The sequence below is a fragment of the Phalacrocorax carbo genome, chromosome 3 (genome assembly GCF_963921805.1).
Source record: "Phalacrocorax carbo chromosome 3, bPhaCar2.1, whole genome shotgun sequence".
Taxonomy (NCBI): domain Eukaryota; kingdom Metazoa; phylum Chordata; class Aves; order Suliformes; family Phalacrocoracidae; genus Phalacrocorax; species Phalacrocorax carbo.
In genome coordinates, this window is record NC_087515.1 from 66,862,589 (window position 1) to 66,881,856 (window position 19,268).

The 19,268-nt window shown below is 38.0% G+C and overlaps 1 protein-coding gene across 9 annotated transcripts in view; it reads right to left on the reverse strand.

The window, feature by feature from the left end:
- Positions 1-223: 223 nt before the first annotated feature.
- The window catches only part of EYA4 (EYA transcriptional coactivator and phosphatase 4), a 156,593-nt gene continuing 137,548 nt past the window's right edge, over positions 224-19,268 (reverse strand). For 6 of the 9 annotated variants that reach the window (XM_064447254.1, XM_064447256.1, XM_064447253.1 and 3 more), the window contains 7 exons: positions 16,002-16,091; positions 9,753-9,811; positions 9,486-9,646; positions 6,934-7,048; positions 5,178-5,299; positions 2,786-2,886; positions 224-1,161 (listed from right to left, as the gene is read on the reverse strand). In XM_064447254.1, the coding sequence (XP_064303324.1) occupies positions 1,081-1,161; positions 2,786-2,886; positions 5,178-5,299; positions 6,934-7,048; positions 9,486-9,646; positions 9,753-9,811; positions 16,002-16,091 (729 nt within the window). In that variant the 3' untranslated portion in view covers positions 224-1,080. Of the gene's footprint in view, positions 1,162-2,785; positions 2,887-2,925; positions 3,027-5,177; positions 5,300-6,933; positions 7,049-9,485; positions 9,647-9,752; positions 9,812-16,001; positions 16,092-19,268 lie in introns of all 9 variants that reach the window. The other 3 variants (XM_064447255.1, XM_064447250.1, XM_064447248.1) reach the window with 1 other exon arrangement.

The following is a 19,268-nucleotide window of genomic DNA, read 5'->3' on the forward strand; positions in this document are numbered from 1 at the left end:
TGCTCCTTTATACACAACAGATGCACTCACTGTATGGCTTTCAGTGGACTAAGTAATGAATGAATATGGCTCTTAGTTCTCTTGTCAGAGAATCAAGAAATGATGCTGAAGGTCTTACACACTTTGTTTTTTTAAAGCTTTCAAGGTAGCGGTCCCCAGTATCAACCTCCCAATATACTCTTAGCTTTCCTCAAACAATCAGTGGAATTATTCAGAATCCAAATAAAAACACAAACTTTCCTTTATTATTTTTTCTTACTGCAACAAATACTTAAATGCTTTGGTGCAGCCCTGCTCTTTGATTTCTTTGAATTTCAAATTTGGTCATGTCAAAAATTATCACAAAGGTTTTTTTGTTTATCTACATAGTTTTTAACCAAAATTACATTATAACACACAAACACAGTCTTGTCTTTAAGGCACAACACATCATTATGCACATTCTGTTTGCCAAACTTATAAAAGAGACAATATTATATAACCCTCTCCCTCCCCTGCCCCCCAAAAAGAAAGAAAAAATTGCATCCACTTCCAAAATCAGCTGCTAATAAAGTCACAGTAAATTATTTTCATCAATAATTTACACAAATTACAGGTCTAGACAGGATTGTCATTATACAGTCTGAGTGCATTCCAATTCAGATTTTCTGGGTTAGGTAGGCTAAAGTCTGGTTCAAACCTCAGTGCTGAGAATATATCCCATTTTGAGGAATGTTGTTGAACACCACCTTGTCGGCTGAAAAACGCGTGTTGGTGCTTTGCCAGTTTGAGTCCTTTGTTCACTCCTGTCAGGGCTCACTTGGTGTGTACCAGCAACCTCCACAGTTTTAATTCATTTAAAAACGTTGCATATATAAGACCATAGAGCTTCCTTACGTAGCACTAATGTTTTAACTCCATTCAGCAATCTGAATTCTTCAATTTGGAATTTTTAATTCCAAATATTTCTTCCCTTCTTAAGACAATTCATATGTGTAAAGCCAGAGGCATTGAATCACACATAAAAATTCAGTGTACTTGAAATATATATATATATATATATATATAAAAAACCCCAGGATCGCCAACTTTAGAACACAGTTACAAATACTCTAGTTCCAGTGCTTGATGGAGAGCCAAGAGGTCCGAATGACTGGATATCCTCCAGAAAGGCATGTTGTGCTGTGTTTGTTAGAGGGGGGAAAAGGTCAGGAAAGATGAACACGGTGACACAGGGTGGTATATGACACACGAGGATAGTCAGATTACCACCACGTATTTTACACCACTGTGTTTCTGGATTGATTTTTGCTAGTAAAGTACTGACAAAAATCAGACCAAAATAGATCTGAGCTTAATACTTCAACTGAGGTTAAAATAATTACATAGTCTTTCTTAATAGTTTCTTTGGAAAGAGCTCGACATTTATTAAGGCCTAATTTCTCATTGTTAGCATGCAAACCCATATGAAGGAGCATTAATAGCAAATCCCTTTCTGCTCCACTTATTAGACTTTGCAAAATACCAAATGATCATTTAAAGGGCTGTAAGACTTTCGTTAGAAGAGGCTTCACACACAACACTTAGAAACTGAGTTGAATTACATTTTTCTCCATCTAGGGGGGAAAAAGAAATCTCTTTGGATAAGAAAATAACACACTTCTGGTTTAAAAAAAAAGATAATTTGTGTTGCAGAAAGCATCAGTGTCTGAGAGAGATGCAGATATATGCACTGTCCTCCTTCAGCAAAAGGTTCAGAAAAACCTATACTTTCGTGTTGTGTTCAGATCTATTTGTAATGTGCTATATTCATCCATCTCTCCGAATTCTCTATCTATCCATGCAAGATAGCCAACGTTAAGAAAAAAGCATGCCAAACTGGAAAGTACACAATCCAACCACCTTTGTATAGCGCAAACTATAAAAGACCCATCACCAGTACTGTACCTATATTAAGGAACCATTTGGAATGAGCATTTTGGTTATTTTCATTTTGTTTCCATTCCAGCTACAACACTAAAATGGCACTTTATTTTACTACTCTTAGCACAACAGACATCTATATTACTTGTCCTGTGCAGACATCGTGATGCAAAAATTTTCAGTTTCTGCACACTTCCAAGGTTATACTGGGAAGTATGGTGCAAATTGCTAATTTGATCTGTTTCTGAACATTGAAAACTTATCTGGTGAAATTTAGACTTGAATTATTGAAATGAGAAAATTTAGTATTTTTAAAGATACAGTTCTTTTATAGAAACGCAGGCTCATTGAACAATCTCTACGTTGTGTTCTTTTCCCTTTTGCAGATTTGTCTTGCTTGAAGCAAATTATATGTTCATCATATTTGCTCCAGTAAACTACAGGTCTTCATCTATACCAGCAAAAAATCTGCAGAGTCCTCGAGATGTTTTTCCACATTCTCTGTAACATTTCTCTTGAAACCTCCCTGATTTCACCATTTAAAGAAAACCACCACTCAACCATCACGTCATAGCCCCTTCTATCTCTTTTGTTTATCTTCAATTTGCTTGAAGCTAGTCATACATTTTTGCTGCAAACATTTTTCATTTATTTTTTAAAACAGTTTTGCATGTTTTTTCTTTCCAAACTGAAGTGAAGCAAATGCTAGAATCCAAATGGTTCATTTTACTCTAAGTTTTGATCTCATCATGCTCTTGTTGCCTTGCATCTGTGGACTGAAATTATTTGTCATTCTGTCATTGTGCAACACTGACAGAAATGCAAACAGAAAGGCTTGCATTAGTAGCTATGTATCACACCAACATTTCAGGAGACAGGTTACCTTTTTTGCTGCCTGTTCTTCTTCTACACCATCCCCAATTACAACATATACTACTTTTCTGCCAAACCTTTGCATTATTCGTTCAAAGCAACTTTCTTTTCCTGGAAGATAAATGAGATAAGAGTTCAGAGTGAATTTACCTGATTAGCTGCATGTTCCTCATCTCGGCCATCTCCAATCACAACATAAGTTATGTTAGTGCCAAATCTGGACACTATACGCTCAAAACAGCTCTCTTTGCCTGAAAAACAATGCACTACTTATTCAAGCTACCAAGTGAGTCATGGTGAAGCCCTACAAAGGATTATTGCAGTGGTAAGACATTGTTGCTAGTACTCTTTAAAAGTTCCCAGCCTTGGGATTTAGAGCCAAAACTGGTAAGAAGCAGTCAATTCCCTTAGAGGCACTAAGCTGTTCCAGGTAAAACTAAATCTCTTTCTTAAGAGATAAAGGAAAACCACTAAGATAAAGGAATCAGTAGCACTGCAAAAATGAATAGGTCAGTGAATGAATCATTTAATTAAAATATTTCCCTATTACAGTAGTAATAAGTTTTCAAGGAAGGCAGAAATTTTAATTCTAATGTATCTGCAACAATAAGTGATGTAGCTATGGAAAAGTGTTCAAAGAACAATGGACAAGCAAAATAAAATTAGTTCCTGGGAGAACTTCCATGAAGCATTTTGGAGAAATGTGGAAGCAAGCAGGCTAAGCCAGTAACAACAATGAAGAGGATTGAAAGGGACCAAGCAAAGTCATCTACTGATCTTCTCATTGTACTGCGAGTTCAGTTTTACCAACAAATGCCTGTGCTATTGATCATAAACCTGTCCTAATATGATGATTTCACTGTTTCCACAAGCGATCTCCATATTTAATTAACCCTTTCCATTAGGAAGTTTCTCTTTGACAAGTAACCTACATGTGCCCTATAGCAAAGGGATCATCACCTATTGTCATAGCTCCCATCAATGTAGAGAAAAACTATTTCTTTCTGCTCTGCAATAGCTTTTTACCTTGTTTGCTATTACGTCTATCCCTGCCCCAGGTTTTTCAGTCTCTTCTCACAAGCTCATGATTTCTAGATCTCCGATTCCTACTGCTCTCCTCTTTGCTTTCTTTCAGCTGTCCCACAAAAAAAGGGCTTATGATTAGGAAAAGCTTCATGTGTGTTAACTGTTGAGTGAGGACCAGATTTCAGTGCATGCAAGCAACAGCTGCAATTATAGTCCTGTGCTCAGCACAGTGCAAAGATCACTGAGATGAAAAGTAGAGAGAGTTTTCTGTGCTCCCGACAGGGGTGTAACAGTGGCCACACTGTTCCCAGAAGGAATTCCTGGTGCAGAATTACTTCAACAGAGCCTCCAGAGACTGTGCTTCACTTCATCACCCCCTTCTGTGCTTTTGGCACTATTTCCTAATGCTCCTTCCTTTGGTCCGAGTGCAATATCAGAGACTGAATCCAACATGTACAGGCTGTATGACAGATGACATGAATTCCAGAGGCTGCTCAGTACCATGTGGTATTTGGGATACTTCATGCCTTGACTTAAGTTTTTAAAGTATTTGATGCATTTCTGTCTAGAGGACAGCTACAGCTAATTAAAAGATGACTGAGGTAATAGTTTCTCCTGACATTGTTAGAGTATGCATTGTTTTTTCACTTGTGAAAATCATTTAGGAACTGTAATGCTTTTGTCAATGAAGTGTCACACTCCATGTTATATAAGGTGTCATAGGTATAGAAATTAAGCACTCCTGAATTAATAATTGGTAAATCACGAAACCTGCCAAAATTATCAGTCATCGTAGGCTGTGTCACATTTCACAGGAATGATAACTTTTCTTGGTTTACAAGAAAATTTTGGACGTGATTTCCAAAAACCATAAATTTCCAACTAATACCAAGAGGTACACAGTTATCAACAGAACAGGGATGTCCTTGTGGCATCCATCAACACAGCTTGCATTGGTAACAGTTGTCATTACCATCACTGATGTACTATGCTTCCAGAAAAAGCTTCTGAAGTTGTGGCCTAGCTTACATAGAGCTGAAGGTCAGAGCAGAGACCATCCTAACAGAAGTTTCACTTAGATCTGAATTCACAAAACACCTTTCTTCATTCTTTTATGCACATTTTTTGTTTTCTGCACCATACTTAGGACTTTCTTAGACTTTTAATCAGTATGGGAACCTTTATTCCTTCAGGCATCATTAAAAATGAGCCGAATGGGGAATTTATTGACATAAACACATGTGAACATGTGCAATGCCTAAATCTTATAACTAACACCCTAAGTGTCAGGGAAGTGGCTTGGAATCCATCCACTACTGGCAAAAAAATATTGGTAATGCATGCAGTCAGAATGGATGAAAGAATGATTTTCTTACCTATTTTGGTTGCACTGTAAATATTTTCAATAGGAAAAGCTCCTCCTAAGCTGTATAGCAAAACTTTCGCAAGTGCTGGAATAAGCTGGGTTGTTGTTACCAACACATTTACACAGTTACTCCTAAAATAAGAGAAATAGTTTCAGTTTAAATAGTTTAAAACCATTACCCAAATGCTGATGAGGTGAACCAGCTGTGGAGACCATATTCAGAATTTCTCAACATTTACTTTCACTCACACAGCAGAGCTGCTCAGCACCATCACTTCCAGAAAAATGTACATAAAACTCCTGGCAAAATCCTTTTAAAAATATGCAGGCCTGATTTGTAGGAAACATTCCACACTGGTTTATATAAAACAGGTTCTTGAAGATGGGTCCATTAAAATACAGGCATTTGAGATCACCAACTACCTCCAAAAACAGGCATTTGAATGCTTTGAAAGCATCATTTTCATGCTGGCAATTAATTTGCAGTAGCTACCAGCGAAATAAAAGAATTAGGAGAATGAGAAAACATTGTCTGTTACTCCTGTCTTGAGTGGAAATAAACAGCCAATACACATTTCTGCACAATGACATCACTTTCTTCCTGTTTCAAGAGTAAGAACATTTCTGAGAAGAGGGAGAGAGAGAAATAATCATCTTAATATGCTAGCATCGAGTGGTAAGGATGAAAACTTGAATGGAGAAGTGCTAGCAGTTACACAACAGAGACGTTGGAGCCGGGCTACTTTAGGCACTCACAGGCTGGAACATGAGTGTGACCGTGGTGTGAACATGGAGCTGAGAGCAAACAGCTGTATTTTTATCTCCTGGTTCTTCCATAGACTCCAGGCAAGACCTTAGGCTACTATTTCTGCCTTTATGTATCTCAATTTCCTGTCAGTAACGTACAGGTAATGTTTAGCTCTTTTTGAAGACTAGCAATTTGGAAAGAAATGCGGAGCTAAACACAATGGCTTACACGTTTTTTTTTTAAACTCTTTTTTCTCTTGAGGTGCTTAAGACACTTAAATAAATAACAAGGAGATAACCATATTGCAAAAGTTGTTGTGTTGAAAGTAAGTTTTCAACATTTTTCCAAGTTTGTTCTTTCCACTTGACACTAAATCTTTTCTGAGACATGTTCAGAAGACAAGATGGCTTAACGTTGTTCTTTTTGATGGTTTAAAACCAGAATTTTTTAGGATTTCTGATGAGATACTTATTGCACGGCAGTGTTCACAGTTCTATTATTTCAAAGGAACAACATATTTCATGTCTCATTACTGGGAACCCAGACTTCTAACTCAGCTAAAACAGAATTTTGCTCTTTGGAAAACAGAGATATGCTTAAGCATACTGATTTGTCTGGAAGGACAGAAGAAGAATGATTTTGTGTCCTGGGATCTACAGAGCATTCAGGTAGTACTGTGAATAGGCACAAACATTGAAGCACAGAACAGAGAGATGTGGAGTTCAGAGGATGCTGCCCAGAAGATAATAAAGTAAAGGCTGGCTCAGAATTCTACAATACCCTTTCAATGTACACAGGGACATCTATCCTATTTTAGAAGACACTTCATACTATCTTTAGTAAATGCTGGAATCACTGAAAATGAAATGATTTTCCATGGAATTTTTCCTACATCCTATTCAAAAATTGTATTAGACCTGTTCTGTTCTTTAAAGCCCCATTTATTGTAACCTTAAATGTCAAAAAATAGCACAAGTACAAAACTAGAAACTTTTTTACAGTAGACTCAAATACATACCTTGTGCTGATAATTGATAATGATTTAAGTGCATTTGTTAGCCAGGAGTCTGTCAGAGCTTCAATCTCTGCTCTTAATTGCAACCATGCATCTCTTTTAGCGGGACCCAGCAGTCCTTTTACGTAAGAAAGCAAGGAAAGAAAAAAAGCAAAAAAAACAAAAACCAAATTAAATTCTGCATTTGCTGGAATGTATAGATTTTATGGTCGTTGTTTCTATTTTAAATTCCACTAGAACTTGAAAAAACATGAAAGAGAAGATCTATTGCCTTCAAGGCTCAGTAAATTGCTCTCTGTTTTTATTTGCACTCTACTATATCAAGCAATGTCAGAGAGTATTGCAGATACTAATAATTAGTCCTCTGATTTTTTTAATCTGTTCAGACTATTTTATTGTGTTTCAAAGCATATCTTTCAGAAATGCACATTTAAACCAACTCCTTACATACTTCTGACTCTAATTATCAGAGGCAGTGACAAGGAGACCCATGCCATTGGGATCATAGGCAGAGACACTCACTGAAGAAGAGACTTCAGAATAAACTTGCCTTTGCAGTATCTGCATATGTTTAAAACTGCCCTGCTTATGACTCTGTATATAGGTGAACCTCAGGTTACACATATGGAAATACATTTGCTGATGTCTTGCTCTTCATGTCCTGTTGTAGTTAGTAATGATAGCTCCTTTTATAGCATTTACAGCCCTGAAATAGATGTACATCTTACATTCTCATATCTCAGTTAGTTCTTAAAAGCATCTTAAAATCTCCTTTTGGGTATGAATGGTCAGATTTTAAAAAACACCCAGCCTATTCAATGTTGAGACATGAGTTCTTTGGAACCAAGATATTTTAAATTTGGTCCTGGAAAAGCAGGGAAGCAGGTTTCATGACCTTTACTATCCCTCTTCTGTTTCACACCCTATGTTCCCAAGAAGTGGTGATGACTGTCTTCAAAAATCTAAATGAAGCAACCTAAAAATATCTAGTTTGATCTAGCCTTCTGTTGCCTTCTAACAGCTATTTTGAAATACAGAGATACATATGTGATAACAAGATTATTAAAAAAGCTACAAAGTAGAGGATGAATGAAGGAACTTGCCCACTAAGGACGGAATGTATTTCAGAAGCACGATTTGCAGGAGAGAATAAAAACCTCAATACAATGCACCACATATCTGCACTCTGCCTTTGCAATGATTGCTCCTCTCAGTGTGTTTCCCTGTGCTGTGCTTTTGGACTTCAGCTCTTACCAATGTTAAAGGTTTTATGAAATGCAGCAGCTTTAGAATCTTAGATGCATTAGGAGATATAAGAAAACCCAGTAAACATTTGGACTGGGTTTCAGATATTGGACTACTGTTTTGAGTGTTCTTAATATATAAAAACTCCATTCGTGACTCCAATGAAGGTCAAGGCAGGGCAAGTGAAAGACAATCATTTACTATCACCCTTTGCTCCTATTGCTTCATCCTGTGGCAAGTAAAGACTGAGCTTCTAAGAGAAAATACGTATTTCAGGTTTACATAGTTTAGAAAATTATTACGGTAACGACTAATTCACTGTCCATACTAGTATTACTGTTTCCCATTTTTGAAAGACTGCAGGAACTGAATACCAAACTGTCTGGTTTTGCTAAAGGTGAGCTTTACTTTGAGTTTCAGGTTCCTTTGAAATAAATTTTAGATGAGTTTAAAAAGTCCATACTATAGAATGGAAGAGTGTTCACTTGGACTCCTTCCTGGTAGGGTTGTCCTCATCTTATTCTCAACTGTGGCTGTAGCAATGCTCGAAGACTTCTAAGTATTCCCTGTTCTTGCAGGCTCTTCTTGAGGGAGTCAGTTGAGATATTTCCCTCCTCAGAAGAGGGCTGGCTGCCTCTGCAAGTCACACAGGACTCTCCAGGATAGATTCTTTCAGTTCTACTGCTTGATTTCCTGCAAGCTTGCTGGCATGGACATGAGTGAGTCCATGAACAAAACCAGTAACAGGAAAGTTCTCAGCCCAAATGAGACTCAGATTTCCTGCAACACAACTAACTCTGTAAGCTACAGAGTCAACAAAAGGGGCTAGTGGTATGGCAGGCTGGAATTTTCCTGCATCCACTGGTGAAAACAGCCTAGCAGGTGCCCAGCAGAGAATCTGGCAGACAGTGTGTTGTTACCAACTAGATCATGAAAATGTAGGATGGAATTGGCCAGCCACAACCAAATTGTGCTGGGGAAACTATACAACCTCTTTCCTAGAATAACAGCATATTTGAGGTAGAACAAGTGGCCCAACTAATCAGTAAGGTAGGTATCACCAAGCTGTGTCTGAAGGAGAAAAATGGGCTCTGTGGAAGCCTGCTCAGTTTGTCCATCTCTGGTTCTCTTGAGCAAGAGCCCTGTGATGGCTCTGCCATCACAGTCAGCAGCTTTCAATAGCTCAAGGTCCAGTCACATCACTTTCTATTCACCCTGTGGCTTCCAAGGCACATTCCCTCGGTGAGAGTTCATGTCCATGCAGTTTAACCTGATCAGCATTCTAAATTGGTTGTGACAATTAAACTCACCTCCTATGTTGTTCTTGTAAGTATTATACAACTCTTTTACTCTTCTGTAACGGAAAGCCAGCTTCCTCATCCAGTCAACCCCTCCTCTTACACCTGTTGGCAGACAAAGGTTTGCACTACTTGCAGCTGCATGGAAGCCATCAGTTGCAAAACTGTAGGTACTGCAAACACCCAAAATACAGTAAAAATAAATACAATGTATTCCTGTAAATGCTCAATTTATTTAATCTTTGAAGAAAAGAAAATCAAACAAATGCTCTATCTTACCTTAGGTCTTGTCCATTATCATCAGAAGAAACATCATCTATGTGAACTTGATCACACTCCTGTTGGGAAAAAAAAAGATAAATTACCTTATAACGGGCTATGCTCTCCATATGTTTAGTACAGATGAAGAAGTGATCGGTGCAGGCCACAAAGTCCACCAGAAGATGGCAGCGTATGTACACTTACAGCTTCTATTACCATCGATTTCTGTAAAATAATGCAACCCTCAACTCCTCCTACACTGTATAAATTATTAGTTAAAATAGGCCTTCAGAAAAGTGATATGTAATGTTAGTGTGATTTTGGAATAAAATTACTGTAGTTGAAAAAAGCCAACAATTCTAAATTTTGTTTATCGTCTCTCTAGCATACCAATATTCCAAAATCACCTAAACCTTATTTCCTAACTTCCTAAAAGCTAATCATGATGAACCTCCACAGGCTTGTAATTTCTATGAAGTCTCTAGGAGTTCAGATACTTATCAGATTCTTTTCTTGATTTATCCAAATGCCTTTGGCTGGAAAATCACAGATAATCAAGCAGTCTGGAGAATTTCATTATTTCCTGGTTTTGGAAGGGATGGAAGTAACTCCAGGGAACCGAGATACACTCGAAAACTGAACTCCTCTCCAAGCTGGTTTTATAACTGGATAGCTATCAAATATCCTTTTCTGCACAGTGGTTATGGCAGAAAGGTACAAAAATGTGGGGGAACCACAAATAAATAAATAAGCCACCATGCAACAGTAAATATGAACAGGCATTGTATTACTGTTTTCTGTAGTTGCTAGAATTACCATCTTAACCCACAGACACACCTGAAATTCAGTGTGTGGAGATTTTACTTTCCTGTATGTAAGTAAATTTTTAATATTTAGAATAGCTGTTGTTAACATAATTCTAATATATCTTATGAAAAGTTCAAGGACGTATTTAAACATTACTCTCCAACTAATGTTTTCAGATAATTTAATCTCATCGCTAAGACAAAATGAGGCTGAGCTTTCTAAATGCACAGCTCTCTGCCTCAAATAAAGAGTCGTCTGAGTCACTGACTTCAAATAAAGTTGCTGACAAGCAGCACTTAATTCAGACTCTCTGTGACATGCAGGAGTACACAGTTCTGCATTTCCAATCTTGTACCAGTGCTAATTTGTCCAGATAAAGAATAAGTCTGAACAGGGGAGTGATTTCCAAATGTGTATGCCACAAGTTCCTAGAGTGTTAATGTGGGGAATTACCATTTCTTCTTTCTGTTTTGTTTGCTTTGCACTGAATGAAAACTTAACAGACTTTTACCTACATGAAGTTAAGCTGTTAAAAAAATAAATTAGCAATTTTTTTGTATAAATACATTTAATTTTCAAATATATAATTTCATTGCATCCTACAAGCAATAATAATTTAAAATTTTGTGCCAAGACTAAACGAATGAGTGGCCAAACTCTGCTCATCTGGCTTAATCCATTAAGACAAGCATGAAGGAGCTGCATTCAAGGAAAAAAATGAAGCATTCTTCTCTCCACTGGAGAAATAAAATTTTTTGGTTCTGTCTGAGGACATTATTTTGAGCTGTGGAATATTTTAAAGAAGCTGCTTTTGGATGTAAATAGCAGATGAAAAGAGAAAGAAAAGGGGACGTGGCAGCTGAATCAAAAGATTAATTTCTTTATCCTTTTTTATTATTTACACTCCAGAAAATAATGCAACTATACTCCACCCAGTGTAGGACAGAAACTCAAAAATCAGACAAAAAGCCCCAGTGGGACAAATTCTAACTCTATATTTTGCAATATCTGAGCAATATCTGGCTTCCTAATCACCTTCACAGACTTCCCTGAACTGGTCAAAGCATAAGATAATTTCAAACATTTAAAAATCAGTCCTGTGGACTTGAAGGTGTACTCATTAAATGGAGGGCACACAGTGGCCGCAATGGATAAGGACTGTCGCTGCTGTTTGGGTTTTGTTAAGCTTTTCAGCTACATTGTTCTGACCTTGAAAATTCCAGATAATTGTTCTGCTGATAGTTTCATTATTAAGTTAAATAGGAGTGGGTGGCAAACGTTCAGCTGTTTACTTTTGGGTTTTTATCTCACAGTTTGTTTGTTGACTCCAGGAACAGGAGATGAGGGGAACATGCAGTTTTCCGATTACTTGCCCCTTGTCCCTGCAAGAAGGTTCTTAAGTTTCCAGCCGCATCAGAAGATGAAACTCAACAGCACTCTCGAGCCTCCTCCTTTTCCTCCTTCCTTTTCTGCTCTCGGATTTATGGCTCACCTCCTCACCATACTGGCAATATACACTTGCTGACCAACAGCAGACTCATGTGCCCACCACTCCTTGCTTCATTTTATATTGTTTTCACATTTATTTATCTACTTCAAGTAAAATGTTTACATTTTACAAATTCACTTATATGGTGTGAAAAAGCTTTCTGGAAAAAAGGAAAAAGCAGACGGTTTGAGCAGATTTGAGATAGTTCTCTACTTTTCCCAAGAGAAACAGGAAACTGGTGGCACAACACTAGATATGAGTTTGCTTATAAAAAAGACCAAACAGTCGCAGGAAGGATGGAAAGCAATCAGACTGTCTGTCACTTTAAATGTTAAGGTAAAATACTTTTTACCTTAGTACTGTACTGTATACATACAATACTGGCTACACTCAAGTCACAGTGGCTCACTGTCAGTGCAAGGTCAAAACTAAGACGGATAAAATATATTTCCTATTACTGAGAGTACAGGAAAGGAATCTAGGTACAAGAACTGGCTTTTGCTTGAAGCAGTACTAATTTAAATTATATCTGAGTGCAGTCAATTCTCTGCAGCAATTTTTAAAGCCTGAAAAATTGAAAGTAGAGAATCAACAAATCATCCATAAAAATTATCCTCCTGGAATGGACAGTAATTTCATTATCCAGTAAAAACACTGACTCACCACACTGAACACAAAAATGTTATTACTGAGAGGATATTCAGCACTATGCTTTCTCAGGCTATACAGAACCCCTCTTTTTAGGTATATGTTTCAGTCTCTGTTAAAACTAGTTTGACCTGCCTCCCAAATTCTGAGACTTATCTAAATCCTATTTTTTATTTCTCATTTCCATTTCTAATAAGAAAAAATGATGACAAAATCTTATTTAAAATATAGTAAGATTATAATAAAAATGGAAATGTAGTTCAGTTTGTTTGAAATACTCTTTTTTCTTCATCATCCTGAAAGTGGAGGGGGATAATGGGGTTGAAAGATTGATGTCCAAATTCCTGCTTGCAATTTGTCAAAAGTGAGGTTTTTTGCATGCAGAGTATGCCCTACCAAAATTTCTAAAAGCTGTCTTAAAATTAATACTGAGATAGGGAGAAAAACTTAATTTTGTCCCTAACCAGGCTGAGAACAGAATGTGTTAGTCTGGGTATTATTACAGAGCTGAGTTCCATCTCTAAGCATTGTTTCGGCACATGAACTTTCTAGAGCACCAGACTCCTATGTTCATGGCAAAACACCAACTGCCCTCCCAAGCGATACTTCTCAAGCTAACTAAAATTTATACACTGAGAATGAAATAGCTGGAGAACAGCCTAGCCTGAAATAAAAGTGCAGCTTGGCTGATTAGAACATGGGTTACTGGGTCAGTGGGGAATGTCTCAGCACATCGGAATTTCTGCATCAGCAGTCACTGTAGTGAGACAGATTTGCATAGAGGAAGGCAAACTTTATTTTTGTATGTGATAACTTTCAATAACTTGGTTATTATTAACAGACCCTGGTATGCAGTGTTTGCAACCAAGAAAGACAGTGAAAAGAAGAGAGCTTAGCGGATGTAGTGACTTGAGTCAATATTACAGGAATCTAGGTTCATTAGTACATTACAGTCATCATGTCCAGAGCCATGAGGTTTATTGTGGAATGAAGATGAAAGCAAGACAGAAGGTAAGGGACCTGATGGCTCAGCATTAAAAAAGTGAGATGATGAAAGGATAAGTAAACTGTCTAGTGAATAAAGGCCTACCTCACTTCCTCCAGTAAGAACTGAAGGTCTTGTGTCTTGATGGCCATGACCATCAACAGCTCAGCACTTACTCCCCTCTCCTGGGGAAGGGTGGAGAGAGGAAGACAGAGGAAGAGATATGGAGATGAGGAGAGAAGAGAGAGAGACCCCAAGTCAGAATTGGGGAATTCTCAGAATTTGATACACATTCATTATGCAGATGCACTGTAATATTCAGTAACGACCACGTGCTCTGCTAACATTTAAACAGGCAGATTTATTCATCTGTACTTTGGCAGAGGATGCCATGCAATTTTATCTTATTTGCTAAGAAGACAGAAAATTGTTGATCTTCTTGCATATGCCAGAATGTGTGCATACAGCTCATTTCAGAACAAGAAGTTTGGAATTTTGACAGTCTTATATGAGAGTTGGTTTTGAAACAAAGATGAATTCTGGGATAGAAAATACTTAATTGCGTATAGAAATTGGTTTTAATCAAATCAAATTGATTGAGTTATGAGATTCTCCAAAAGAGTCCCTAAGTAGTATTTTTTGATTTATCTAAAACTGAAAACCACTTGGATACTGTTCAAGCTCTGGAATGAGCTGGACTATGAATTTTTGGACAGGATATTAAAACCACCCTGTGAAGAATATACAAAATGTGATGATCCACCTATGACAGCTGAACCCGAGATCTAGAAAGAAAATAAATAATGAAAGGCATGAAGATTCAGTGGCCATAAGCAAGAATAAAGAGGTATGGAAAGAGGGCAAAGCTCCATTTTGCTGAACTCTTCCACTTGAACTCAGCACAAGATTGAAGAACTCTGGGCATATGCTACCAAACAGCTTAAAGTTCATTGGGTGCCACATGAAATCTGAACACACAGGGGCAAAGGTCTGCTAAAAAGAAATTTAAGCAATGCTTTGAAAAAATTGCTTTGGAATCTCTCTCTCGTACGGGGCACCAGGAGAACATTCACCAAATGCACTTGCATTGTCAAGTGATGACTCACTAGGACTGCAGTAAAACACCGACTGGCGGGGTCTTTAGTTTCTTACATTTCTGCTGCTGGAAGAAGGAAGTGCAACCCAGGTATAGGGTGAAGTAGATCCCAGTTTTTTGACTTAAAAAGAGCTAAGAATAAATGAGGTCTGCAAGGGACAAGAAAGACAATTGCATCCTGGTACCGTCTGCTTTTCTTACTGCCTACAGTTGTTGAAGGAACAAAATAAGTGCACACTAGAAAAATCAATCTCCCAGTGAATGGAAAAATCTCACTTATCCTCATTTTTTCTATTCACTCACTAGAGACCTTTCTCTGGCATTTTAAACAAAACCTCAAAGTCTTCCAGCTGCCATTAGTGGCAAAATATCTGTCCACAGAGGGAACTCTGGGATCCACGCTGAGTAAGAAAACAACTGTTTTAGACCAGGGGAAGGTCTGAAAAGCCCGTAGTTTAATTCAAGAACTGTTTTTCACCCCCTGCCTCTTGACACACATGGTTGTAAGACTGTCACTCTCCATGTTAACAGATCCGGACTCCGTGAGTGAAACAAAAATTCTGTGAAGCCCAGCCCAGCACACTGTCCCTGTGGCAGTCCATCTGTGCACTTCTGACAGGTGAGCAGTCACAGCGGTCACTCCCTAGGAAGATGTCTCTCCCTTTTCTGACTGGATGCCAGATTGCATACCCTGGGTACATCATGACAAAACATATGGTCGGTTACCTCAGGAAGACATCACTGATGAGTATACCTATCATAGTCCCAGGTCTCTCATGCTTCAGTCTTAGAGGTAAATGAAGAATATTTTACCTTTGAGCAGGAAAGGGGGAGCCTGTGACCAAAAGGCTACTCAGGTGTGTGAAGAGAAGAACACAGTCTCTTGTGGTCAGAAAATGGCACCCATTGAAAGCGAATGTAGAGAGAAAGAATGGGAGGTGCTTATGTCCCCCTCCTGGAAAAGACTGCAGACAGCTCTAAATCCATGGAAACTGAAAAGATGGCCATAGGACAAAGAGAGGAAAGGATAGTTTGCAGATTCCCTCTCTCACCTAGTTTCATGGAAGTACTCTGGTGCCATGGGACGTCACTGCCACCTGGCTAACCTCTCTCTGATTAGAGTATGACAAACCCAAAGTCTAGATAGGCAGAAAATGGCACACACAACAAACACTAATGCACAGCAAAACCACTATGTTACAAACCCAGGCATAACGGTGTTTATGTTCCTTTGATTCTTACCTCTAAATCATTAAAAAATAAATGTGTGTCAGCAAGATTAAAAATCATTTCTTCCATTCGCAGTCCAAGGGTCACTGCCATTGGTGGATCCTTAAAAAACAGAAAGCAAGGTTAACTACTTAAATACCTTTAAGTTATATCAGGTTTACTTTAAAAACAGCTGTATACAAAGTGTTTTGAAAAATTAACACTGCAAGAGATTTCTCTAAAATCCTTTCAGTATTGAACTATTTTAATATAACGCTACAAGAAGAGACTGCTGAACCTGTGTGAGAACATTTGGGGAGCTGGGGGTGTTGAAACATCAAGTTTTTTGAAAGTCAAGGCATTTGTAACCTGGCTAAACTGACAGGGGAAAACCTGCTGGCCATATGTAAACCTGCATAAGGAAGGCTGTAAACAGGGAAGGAACTTCTCACAGAAGATATATGTAAGAAAACCAATATTTATTATAATAAGAATACACAATATTTGTCATCCCTGAGACTTCTACGAAAATATATGTTATCTTCCCTGTCAATCTGTGGGCAGAAAAAAGCCGTGTCATGGAGCAGTAACCAATTTTTCTGACCCAATGCAATGAGTCAGCAGCAGAGGTAGGAATGAAATTACTCCATGTGACACCCACTCCACTGCACAACTCCTCTGATCTCTCGGTTTTTCTTCCCAGCTTTTGGGCACACAGAAGTCCTCACCAAGGTCATGCTAAACTGAACTAGGAAAGGTAGCCATCTCTACCAGATGGTTGCTTTGTAAGCAGTTATTCTATGCTGAGATAGGAAGGTATGGTTTAAGAGGCCTTTTCAATTTCTAATGTCTCTACTCTGTAAAAATACAAAAGGTAGTCTGAACCTATGCCCACTTCCCCGAGTTGAGTTTCACTTTAGATACATCATCAGTGCCTTGCCTATGCTTAAGCCTATATCACTTATTTCCCACGCTTTCTGCTGCTCACCGTGTATCCTCAAACCCTGCACTTGGTCCTTCTCCCTCTCAGTATTTACCCTTCTTCCATGCAGACACTAACTTACGAATTTCCAGGCTCTCCTTTATGATTTTATTGCAGGTATTAATTCAACAAAGTGCCTGTAAGTGTCCTTCTAAGTGTTCTTCAGCGCGCCTACAATCTATGGCACAACTCGTTAGGTGGTCCACAGGAATGGGAAAGCATATGTAAATTTGTTTGTTTGCTACAGATGATCCCTTCATTTCTGATGAAATACAGGATTCCTGTCCCTGGATGAGATTCATTCAGAATGTTGCATCTGTTCGTAGGTCAGCTTCCACACTATCAAATCACTCTACCTCAGCAAGATACCACAAATCTACCAACCTGCAACAAGAGTTTGTCTGAAAGCATTTAGTGTACAGTAAATGTGAGAAAATTAATTTAACCTTGCTAGGCTTCCTAGGCAAGAGTGTAAGCCAATTTGCATTACCTTATATTTATTTTAGAATAAGAATGCATATGGACAGCTCCTGACGCTTAGCTGACACCTGCTAACTAGTTTTATCATTGCCTTAATCATCTGCCTGAGCTTGTGGGGCTCAGTTAACTTTTTTATACTTAATGTACTGCAATGGACTTTTCAAATAGATGTGATCCTCTTCTCATTAAAATAGGAAAAAAAAATCTATATATCATCATTTAAACTCTGATTGACACTAGCAAGTCTTCAGAAATCCTTTCTTAAATATCTGGAGATTAAAAGTCTAAAAGATTACCAGCATCTGGCAACAAAATCACACAAAACTTCACACGATCATTTGTTAGTATTAGGATCAAAGGCATCCCAATCAGGATCAGACGTCCTCTACTCCAGGGCTTCACAGTGACAGAATAAAAGATGGCTTCTGCTCTCAAGCACTTAAAACCTAATGGTAAAATCTGAAACATAGACATATTTTGACCCTTGCTCACAAAAAAGTCAGACCTGAAAGGCAGAATACTGTACAAGGAATTGTAATGATCTGAAGTTAGACCAAATTCTCTGGCAGTGAAAGGAAATAATTTTAAGTTGACCCTTGACCTGGTCTAGACTACCTTTCAGAAGTAAAAACCAGTTGCATAAGTAACATAACTTCATCCCCTACGGCTTCTGCAGTCACGTTCACTGGATCTGAAAGTCACGTGGCTGAGGGCAGCAGCAAGTGCGAAGGTCAGTTTTTCAAGGAGGTGATTAAGGAACACAGGTTAACAGATTTGCAAAAACTCATGTAAGATACTTAGAACACAAATCATCAAAATACTCTGGGCTCATGAGATTCCTCATGAAGCCATAATGCTTTTATCAAAATGTCATCACACACAAACATGTGTTGCTCTCTCCTTTCTCTAGCGTTTTTTCCCCGTGTACAGTAAATTATAATTTTTCTTCCTAGACACAATATAATAAAGAGTATTTGCAATATGCTGCTTTACCTCAGTCCTACAAACACTAAAGCATGTGCATAACTTTATGCACAGGTGGTAACTTATTATTATTTATGTGAGTAAAGTTATTCACTGGAGTGCTTCCAAGACTGGAATCTCAGACTTTTGATTCTCAGCCCCTTTTTTCCCCTTCCTGGGTGGAAGCAGACTTAAACGAGGAAATTTGCTATAACATATTCCATTATAATCCCATTTATTTTTACAGAAACTACCAACTATGTATCACAATTTCCTGCCTTGCCTAGTATAGTTGAAAGACGTAAATGTGACAAAGCTTTTATGATTTTCTTATTAGTAGTATTTTTGTAACCAACTATGCCTGACTTTATTACTGTTAAAATGAGATTTCCTATGTTCCTGTTTTGACAAAGGCATGTGTAGGATATTGCTAGGTATTATATGTACAATAAAATAAAGCAAAGAGAATTAATTTCAGCTTAGCATAAAATCAGTCTGGGATCTCCCCATAACAATTTAAGCTAAGAAGAGTCACTGGAATTGAATTCTCAGGACAATGAACAATTCTTCCTTTAATAAATTGGCCAAAACTTGCACAGCAACTGTTTAACAAGACTAAACATCACGTTCCAGCTCTTGCCATGTTAAGTTCATTCCTTCAGATACAAAAATAGACAGAGAAAGCAGATTTGTCAGGGTCTCGTGGTTTTATAATGTTTGCATGATGCAGAGAAACATCCCAATCATCATTCTACTGTCTTTCAACTTGAAGCAGAAGCTGCAGGCTGACTCAAGTGGCACAAAAAAATGAGCGTTGAAAGGAAAGCAAGAAACGTGCAGCTGATACAGATTTGAGCACAGCAAATCGAGAAACT